The sequence below is a fragment of the Saimiri boliviensis genome, chromosome 2 (assembly GCF_048565385.1).
Source record: "Saimiri boliviensis isolate mSaiBol1 chromosome 2, mSaiBol1.pri, whole genome shotgun sequence".
In the NCBI taxonomy this organism is placed as follows: Eukaryota; Metazoa; Chordata; class Mammalia; order Primates; family Cebidae; genus Saimiri; species Saimiri boliviensis.
This window is the reverse complement of record NC_133450.1, coordinates 146,320,707-146,330,638: the sequence shown is the minus strand read 5'-3', so window position 1 is coordinate 146,330,638 and position 9,932 is coordinate 146,320,707. Positions and strand designations below refer to the sequence as shown.

The 9,932-nt window shown below is 40.0% G+C and overlaps 1 protein-coding gene across 13 annotated transcripts in view; it reads right to left on the bottom strand.

The window, feature by feature from the left end:
• Window positions 1-9,932, bottom strand: part of PRUNE2 (prune homolog 2 with BCH domain) — a 537,643-nt gene that overhangs the window by 11,642 nt on the left and 516,069 nt on the right. For 6 of the 13 annotated variants that reach the window (XM_074394630.1, XM_074394629.1, XM_074394637.1 and 3 more), the window contains 2 exons: window positions 7,879-7,914; window positions 7,303-7,341 (listed from right to left, as the gene is read on the bottom strand). The exons of 2 other annotated variants lie outside the window; for them this stretch is intronic. In XM_074394630.1, coding sequence (XP_074250731.1) covers window positions 7,303-7,341; window positions 7,879-7,914 — 75 coding nt within the window. The remainder of the gene's footprint in view (window positions 1-7,302; window positions 7,342-7,878; window positions 7,915-9,932) is intronic. 5 more of the 13 variants (XM_074394634.1, XM_074394640.1, XM_074394636.1 and 2 more) reach the window with 2 other exon arrangements.

The following is a 9,932-nucleotide window of genomic DNA, read 5'->3' as shown; positions in this document are numbered from 1 at the left end:
CATAGTATTCCATGGTGTATTTGTGCCACATTTTTTTTGGCCAGTCTATCATCAATGGGCATTTGGGTTGGTTCCAGGTCTTTGCTATTGTAAACAGTGCCACAGTGAACATACCTATCCATGTGTCTTTATGATAGAACAATTTATACTCCTTTGGGTATACACCTAGTAATGGGATTGCTGGGTCAAATGGAATTTCTATTTCTAGATCCTTGAGGAATTGCCACACTGTCTTCCATAATGGTTGAACTAATTTACACTCCCACCAACAGTGTAAAAGTGTTCCTTTTTCTCCACATCCTCTTCAGCATCTGTTGTCTCCAGATTTTTTAATAATTGCCATTCTAACTGGCATGAGATGGTATCTCAATGTGCTTTTGAATTGCATTTCTCTAATGACTAATGATGATGAGCACTTTTTCCTATGTTTGTTGGCCGCATATTTGTCTTCTTTTGAAAAGTGTCTGTTCATATCCTTCGCCCACTTTTGAATGGGATTTTTCCTTGTAAATTTGCTTTAGTTCTTTGTAGATTCTAGATATTAGCCCTTTGTCTGATGGGTAGATTGCAAAAATTATTTCCCATTCTGTTGGTTGCTGGTTCACTCTAATGATTATTTCTTTTGTGGTGCAGAAACTCTTAAGTTTAATTAGCTATCATTCGTCTATTTTGGCTTTTGTTGCCAGTGCTTTTGGTGTTTTAGTCATGAAGTCCTTGCCTGTGCCTGTGTCCTAAATGGTGTTGCCTAAGTTTTCTTCTAGGGTTTTTATGGTGTTTGTTCTTTTTTTTTTTTTTTTTTTTTTTTTGGTGTTCATTCTTATGTTTAAATCTTTAATCCATCTGGAGTTAATTTTTGTATGAGGTATAAGGAAGGGGTCCAGTTTCAGCTTCCTGCATTGGCTAGACCAGGAATCCCCAAACTATGGCCTGCGGGCCGTATACGGCCCTCTGAGGCCATTTATCTGGCCCCCCGCTGCACTTCAGGAAGTGGCACCTCTTTCACTGGTGGTCAGTGAGAGGAGCACAGTATGTGGTGGCCCTCCAATAGTCTGAGGGACAGTGAACTGGCTTTGTCAGGTTTGTCAAAGATAAGATGGTTGTAGATGTGTGGCATTGCTTCCGAGGCCTCTGTTCTGTTCCATTGGTCTATATCTCTGTTTTGGTATCAGTACCATGCTGTTTTGATTACTGCAGCCTTGTAATATAGTTTGAAGTCAGGTAGCATGATGCCTCTAGCTTTGTTCTTTTTGCTTAGGATTGTCTTGGCTATGCAGGCTCTCTTTTGGTTCCATATAAAGTGTTTTTTTTTTTTTTTTTTTCCAGTTCTGTGAAGAAGGTCAATGGTAGCTTGATGGGGATAGCACTGAATCTATAAATAACTTTGGACAGTATGGTCATTTTCACAATATTGATTCTTCCAAAACATGAACATGGAATGTTTTTCCATCTGTTTGTGTCCTGTCTTATTTCCTTGAGCAGTGGTTTGTAGTTCTCCTTGAAGAGATCTTTTACATCCCTCGTAAGTTGTATTCCTAGGTATTTTATTCTCTTTGTAGCAGTTGTAAATGGGAGTTCCGTCATGATTTGGCTGTTTGTCTGTTATTGGTGTATAGGAATGCTTGTGATTTCTGCACAATGATTTTGTATCCTGAGACTTTGCCAAAGCTGCTTATCAGCTTCAGGAAGTTTTGGGCTGAGACAATGGGGTCTTCTAAATATATGATCATGTTGTCTGCAAATAGGGACAATTTGACTTCTTCTTTTCCTAATTGAATGCACTTTATTTATTTTTTTTTCTTGTCTAATTGCTCTGGCTAGAACTTGCAATACTATATTGAATAGGAGTGGTGAGAGAGGGCATCCTTGTCTAGTGCCAGATTTCAAAGGGAATGCATCTAGATTTTGCCCATTCAGTATGATATTGGCTATGGGTTTCTTGTTTTGAGATATGTTCCATCGATACCTAGTTTATTGAGAGTTTTTAGCAAGAAGAATTTTGTCAAAGGCCTTCTCTGCATCTATTGAGATAATCATGTGGTTTTTATCTTTGGTTCTGTTTATGTGGTGAATTATGTTTATAGATTCGCATATGTTGAACCAGCCTTGCATCCCTGGGATGAAGCCTACTTGATCATGGTGGATAAGCTTTTTGATGTGCTGTTGGATTCAGTTTGCCAGTATTTTATTGAAGATTTTTGCATCAATGTTCATCAGGGATATTGGCCTGTAGTTCTCTTTTTTAGTTGTGTCTCTGCCAGATTTTGGTATCAGGATGATGTTGGTCTCATAGAAAGAGTTAGGGAGGATTCCCTCTTTTTGTATTGTTCGGAATAGTTTCAACAGGAATGGTACCAGCTCCTCTTTGTATGTTTGGTAGAATTCGGCTGTGAACCCATCTGGTCCTGGACTTTTTTTGGTTGGTAGGCTATTAATTGATGCCTCAACTTCAGGCTTTGTTATTGGTCTATTCAGGGTTTCAACTTCTTCTTGGCTTAGTCTTAGGAGTGTGCAAGTGTCAAGGAACTTAACCATTTCTTCCAGATTTACTAATTTATGTCCATAGAGTTGTTTGTAGTAATCGCTGATGGTATTTTTTTCTGAGGAATCAGTGGTGATCTCCCCTTTATTGTTTGTTATTGCATCTATTCGATTCTTCTCTTTTCTTTTAGTCTAGCTAGTGGTCTATTTTGTTGATCTTTTCAAAAAACCAGGTCCTGGATTTATTGATTTTTTTTGAAGTGTTTTTTGTGTCTCTGTCTCCTTCAGTTCTGCTCTGATCTTAGTTATTGCTTGTCTTCTGCTTGCTTTTGAGTTTTTTTTTTTCTTGCTTGCACCTCTAGCTCTTTCAATTTTGATGCTGGGGTGTCGATTTTAGATCTTGTTTCTCATGTGGGCAGTTATTGCTATAAATTTCCCTCTGGACACTGCTTTAAATGTGTCTCATGGGATCTCTACGTTGTGTCTTCATTCTCATTGTTTCAAAGAACATCTTTATTTCTGCCTTCATTTCATTGTTTATCCATTTGTCATTCAGGAGCAAGTTGTTCAGTTTCCATGTGATTGTGCAGTTTTGAGTGCTTTTCTTAATCCTGAGTTCTAATTGGATTGCACTGTGCTCCGAGAGACTGTTATGATTTCTGATCTCTTGCATTTGCTGAGAAGTGATTTACTTCCAATTATGTGGTCAATTTTGGAGTAAGTGCAATGTGGTCCTGAGAAGAATGTGTATTCTGTTGATTTGGGGTGGAGTGTCCTGTAAATGTCTATTAGGTCCACTTGGTCCAAATCTGCATTCAAGTCCTAGATATCCTTGTTGACTTTGTCTTGTTGATCTGTCCAATACTGTCAGTGGAGTGTTAAAGTCTCCCACTATTATTGTGTGGGAGTCTAAGTCTCTTGTAGGTTGTTAAGAACTTTCTTTATGTATCTGGGTGCTCCTGCATTGGGTACATATATATTTAGGATAGTTAGCTCTTCTTGTTGCATTGATCCTTTTACCATTATGTAATGCCCTTCTTTGTCTCTTTTGATCTTTGTTGGTTTAAAGTCCATTTTATTAGAGACCAGGATTGCTACCTCTGCTTTTTTTGCTTTCCATTTGCTTGGTAAATCTTCTTCCATCCCTTTATTTTGAGTCTATGTGAGTCTTTGCATGTGAGATGGGTCTCCTGAATACAGCACACCAATGGGTCTTGACTTTTTATCCAGTTTGCCAGTCTGTGTCTTTTGATTGGGGCGTTTAGGTCATTTACATTCAATGCTAATGTTGTTATGTTTGAATTTGATCCTGCCATTTTGTTACTGGCTGGTTGTTTTGCTCGTTAGTTGACATGGTTTCTTCATTGAGTCATTGTTCTTTACCATTTGGTACGTTTTTGCCATGGCTGGTACTGGTTGTTCCTTTCCCTGTTTAGTACTTCCTTCAGTAGCTCTTTGAAGGCAGGTCTTGTAGCAATGAAATCTCTCAGCAATTGCTTGTCCCTAAAGGATTTTATTTCTTCTTCACTTATGAAGCTTAGTTTGGCCGGATATGAAATCTTGGGTTGAAAGTTCTTTTCTTTAAGGATGTTGAATATTGGCCCCATTCCCTTCTAGCTTGCAGGGTTTCTGCCGAGAGATCCATTATGTGTCTGATGGTCTTTCCTTTGTGGGTGACTTGACCTTTCTCTCTGGCTTCCCTTAGGATTTTTTCCTCATTTCAACCCTGGTGAATCTGACAATTATGTGCCTTGGGGTTGCTCTTCTTGAGGAATATCTTTGTGGTATTCTCTGTATATCCTGGATTTGAATATTGGCCTGCCTTGTTAGGTTGGGAAAGTTCTCTTGGATAATATCTTGAAGAGTGTTTTCCAGCTTGGAATCATTCTTCCCATCACATTCAGTATGCTGATCAAGTGATTAGGTCTTTTCACATAATCCCATAGTTCTTGGAGGCTCTGTTCATTTTTTTTTCACTCTTTTTTCTCTAATCTTGCCTTCTTGTTTTATTTCATTGATTTGATCTTCTATCTGTGATATCCTTTCTTCTGCTTGATCGATTTGACTGTTGAAACTTGTGTGTGCCTTGGAAAGTTCTCATGCTGTGTTTTTCAGCTCCATCAAGTCATTTATGTTCTTCTCTAAGCTGGTTATTCTAGTTAGCATTTCGTTTAACCTTTCTTCAAGGTTCTTAGTTTCTTTTCATTGGGTTAGAACATGGTCTTTTAACTCAGAAAAGTTTGTTATTGCCCACCTTCTGAAGCCTACTTCTGTTAATTTGTCAAACTCATTTTCTGTCTTGTTTTGTTCCCTTGATGGTGAGGAGTTGTGATCCCTGGGAGGAGAAGAGGTGTTCTGTTCTTTGATGATTTCATCCTTTTTGCACCGGTTTTCTCCCATCTTTGTAGATTTATCTCCCTTTGACCTTTGAAGTTTGTGTTACCAGCTGTAATCTCTGAGTGGATGTGTTTTCTGTTTAGTTTGGAGCTATATCTTTTTTGGCCTGCAGAGGGCGTTGCTGGGCTCTCTCGGGTTCAGTCAGGTTGTTGGTGGGTGGTCCTTCACTGGGGTTTGTTTGCAGGTGAGATTGGCCCCGCCTTCCCCATGGCATCTCTCCCAGAGCTCAATCTTCCTGGTTGGGGTCAAGCTGGCGTATTTGCTGCCAAGCTCCCTGGCAAGGGCTTCAGTTTGAATTCTGTGGAGGTGGGACCTGCCAAGCCTTATGGTCTGTTTCCCAGCTTTCAACTCTGCCTCCCTCTGTGGGATGGTCTGTCCCACTGGTGTTAGTCCAAACTTCTGCCCAGGTCCATGTGACAACTTGCCTTGCCCAGTGGGAGCCTCTGCTCAGATTTGCATCGACAACCCATGGCACACCACCATCTAGCAGGGCTCTTGTGGACCACGGGTTGCAGGAGGGTTGAGGTAAGCACAGGATCCGAATCAGAGCACTGAGGGGGTGAAGTCCTCCCGACCCTCCCAGCCGGCAGCACGTTTCAGGTGGGGATGCGTCCCCCCTGCCGGTCTTGATTTGCCCCCCTGGGCGGCTCTCGCTCTGCAGCCTCTTCCCTGGGCTATTTTCAATGCCCTATCAGTCCCACCAAAATGAACCCGGCAGCTCGCTTGGAATCGCGAAGTCCTCTAGCCCTGTGCATCTCCTTCGCTGGGAGCTGCATTCCGGTGTTGTCTTCCTGTGGCCATCTTGATGCACCCTTCCCCTAAACCTTCTAAAGCAAAAACCTATCCTTTAATTTTTAACACAGAAGATTGGCACACTACAAGGAAATAATCCTATAGGTCACTTACAATAAAAATGTAACATAGGGGGAAAAATGTCTAATTGGATTGTTTTAATGAGGAATTGGCATTTACAACTATGCAGAAAACATCTATTAGATTTTATTTATTCAGAATTTATAGCTGTTGAGACATTGTCCAGGCCTTCTGCTTTTGCAATGTCTAATAAAATGGGAACTGGTTATAAAAATTAACAGCATAAGCAACATTTAAAATGGGGAAGAAATTTAATGTGCTTAATACAGCAAACTTTTCAAATAGTACTTGATTATATCTAATATGTATTAAGAGAAAATTTCTTTGTAACTTGGAAACGAGAAAAGGGAATGACTGGAAATCCTTTCAAAGCAGTGCTGGGCTGACTTTCGATTGGCTGGGCTATTTTACAACTCAACAGAGGCAGAGGTTAACTCGTAGTTCTCGTCCAGCAGAGATGCAAATAATTTCAGTCGTGGAAAAGGCAACCTCAGTATCACAGTTTATTGCCTGTTGGTTATTAACCAGTTTTGTATCTAACCCAACAATCTTATCCAAATATTCTTTTCTAGATTAACTATAGATATCTAGCTGCTCAAATGTTCTTTGAACTGGCTTTAACACCTTAGTGGTTCCTGTATTATATAATTAGTTGAATATAATAATAGCATGTGTTCATTTTACATTTGAATGAGAGTTAAAATTTTGCCTTTTTGAGAATTATACTTTAACAATAGTAGGCAATGGACTTTTTTCTATTCATCAAAATAGCTCAGATGCTGTTAGTTAAGCAGTATTTCCAAAGTCATTAAGTCAGTTGTTGTTGTTGTTTTAACTCTTAGCCATGAAATGGATTCTACAAAAGTATTCCAATTTTTTTTTGAGATGGAGTTTCACTCTTGTTGCCCAGGCTGGAGTGCAATGGTGCCATCTTGGCTCACTGCAACCTCCAACTCCAGGGTTCAAGCAATTCTCCTGCCTCAGCCTCCTAAGTAGCTTGGATTATAGGCATGTGCCACCATGCCCAGCTAATTTTGTATTTTTAGTAGAGATGGGGTTTCTCCATGTTGGTCAGGCTGGTCTTGAACTCCTGACCTCAGGTGATCCACCTGCCTCAGCCTCCCAAAGTGCTGGGAGTACAGGTGTGAGCCACCACGCCCAGAGCCAATATTCCAAATTTCGACGTGTATTATTCCTCCCCATTGGTATGAATTAATGAGGTTCTCTTGCCTCAATACCTAATGATCATCTGGATGTCACACTATACGAGGCAGTGACTGTGACATGTTCTTTTGTTGTGGTGCCTAGAATTTCCTATACATTAAAAAAAAAACAACAGTGACAAATGGATTCCTCAGTATAACCAAAATCACGGGGAAAAACAGGTGGTAGTAAGAATAATAGAGATTACATCTATCACAGGAGAAAGAGAATTTCTAAAGCGCATTATTGTCAGGAAGCAGGAATAAAACACTAGGCATGCACATTTTCCCAATTCAGTTCTGAAATGCAAGCCAACATCATGCCAGCTGCTAAATGAAAACCAAGTCTTACTTAGCTGCTTCTGATGCTTCCCTCAGTTCTTCATCCAGTCTGCAGGGGCAAAAATTATGGGTGTGGAAAAGAAACAAAAAAGAAGCAAGCAGAGCATGAGACCGTCACTTAGCAAAGCAGAGCCAAACGAAAGTGGTGCATATGTGCTTTTCAAAACTGTCTTCTGGAGCACTGAGATGCACTCCTTCCATTAAATATGCTGTCTGTCGTTTCCTCCCATTCACTGTTTATGTACATTGACTTTACAAATTCCTTCATGAGAAGTAGATATCAAAGTTGCAAAGGGATCAGAAACATGCTGGCTGAATCAAGCTGAAATCATCCATGTCAGTCTGGTGGGTATAGTTCAAGTTAGCTTGCAGCCTGGGCCAAGTCAGGGATGTATCTGGTTTAGTAGGTTTCAGTTGCAAATTAGGTTGACCTCAACAGCTTTACACGCAAGACAAAGACGGGAAATGGCATACAAAAGACCGATACAGTGACCTTTGCTCTGGTAGCATGTTGAGGTCACCCCCAAGTAAAACACTGGTGTACACACACAGGGTCCAGCATGAATAGGAGATCAGGAGATTTTACCTCACACTTCTCTTATAAGATCTCTCTTCATCGTACCTTACGAGATAAAAAACGAGGGCCATAAGGAAAATGAGCAAACAGATGGAAAAAATGACAAGTAAATGATTTAAAAGACAGTCAAATCGTGAGAGAAAATGCCTATCCAAATATAGTCATGCACCATGTAATGCCATTTGGGTCAGTGATGGGCCACATACATGGTAGTGATCCCATAAAGTAGAACACCATTATTGGATGGTATCTTGTCCCTGTTTAGATAAACAAATACTTACCATGGCTGCCTGTGGTATTCAATACAGTAACATGCTGTACCGGTGTGTAGCCTAGGAGCAAAAGGTTATAGCAGATGGCCTAGGTGGTGTAGTGGGCTCTACCATCCAGGTTCAAGTCCACTCTATGACATCTGCACAATGATGAAATCACCTAAAGATGAACTTCTCAGAACACGTCCCTGTCATTAGGTGATGCATGACCGTAATAATAAAATTGGCATTTGGGAGAAATCTTATTTTCATTAGATAACAATCAATGTTTATGATTTTGAATATATGCAGTCAATCCTCATTATTTGCAGATTCTATATTTGTAAATTTGCCTTTTCACTAACGTGTATTTGTAACCACAAAATCTATAAAAGGTACTTTTTGGGTCACTTGTGGACATGGGCAGAGTGGCAAAAAGTTGGAGTTGCCACCTGGCCATGTGTGAGGCTCTGTCTTTTTGTTCACACTATGAACAAGTGACCTTTTCACAACCTATTTAGGGATGTATTTTTCTCATTTTTGTATTTTTTGCTAGTGATTTTGCTGTTCAAATTAGCTTCCAGGCATAGTGCTGAAATACTATCTAGTATTCCCAAGAGCAGAAAGGCTGTGGAGTGCCTTATGAAGAAAATAGATAAGCTTTGTTTAGGCACAAGTCACAATACTGTTGGCCATGAGTTCAGTGTTCACAAATCAACAATATATACTGAGTCAGGTTCATTTAAACAGAAACACACATAAAACAAGGTTATATATTGATTGATCGATTGATGAAAACATTGTGACCAGAGGTGTTCAGGAACCTGTATTTTGCCCTGGAACATTAGTTCAGTATTCACTGATTAAGTGTTTGCAGTGACTTTATAGAACATAACTGTCACAAATAATGAGAATCAACTGTAACCAATGATTATAAATTTGGTTCTAGGTTGGGCAAGTTTTTCTGTCATTTAAGCCCTTTGATGACAGGCTCCATCTCAGCTGAGGACTGGTCTTGTGCGTGGCTGAGATCAGATCCTTTGAATGTTGTTTGATGATAAAAAGGAGCCATGGTTTTTATCCATTTGAAGTTTGCGTAACATGAAATTGAGGCAAGGAAGGTCAGTAACAGAAATGGCAGAAAAGGACATCCCAAGTAGACGAATTACAGAAAACAGAAAAACACACGGACGTGTGGGCAGCACATGCATGGTGGTAAATTCCTTCCTCCAGAAGAAAATTTTTCCAAATAGAACCCTTCCTCCTGAAGTAACTTTTCCCAAATGGAACCCTTGAAAACTGATGTGTGCAGATGAATGAAAACTGTCCTGGGTATACTTAACTTCGCACTTGAACCTTCCCATATGATAGAGAGTCTTTAAAAGCAACATGTGTAACAATAAGTAAGACTCTGGACTGCAAACTCTGTGCTGGGAGGCTTTGCAAGTGCTTGTGTACCGTTTGCATTCAATCCTCAGGACCACTCCATGAAGTGCAATTACTTCCCCACTGTATAGATGCTGAAGCTGAGACTCAGAAAATTTTAATAATTAATCATTTAAATAGGTGACTTGAAGTCTCAGAGACATCAAGAGGTAGCAGGGAAAGTTCAAATCTAAGTCTCTAAAGCTCATTCACTTTTCATTGTATTGTCTCTATCACACCATGGAAGTGTTACCGTGTTTACCTGGAAAGTGGTCAATGCTCAATTCCACTAGAAGAGAGACTGTCCGTGTCATCTTACAGAATGTGAGTGCTCCCATAGTTTTTCCTTTTTGTTTTTTTACTCCATCACCCAGGCTGGAGTGTAGT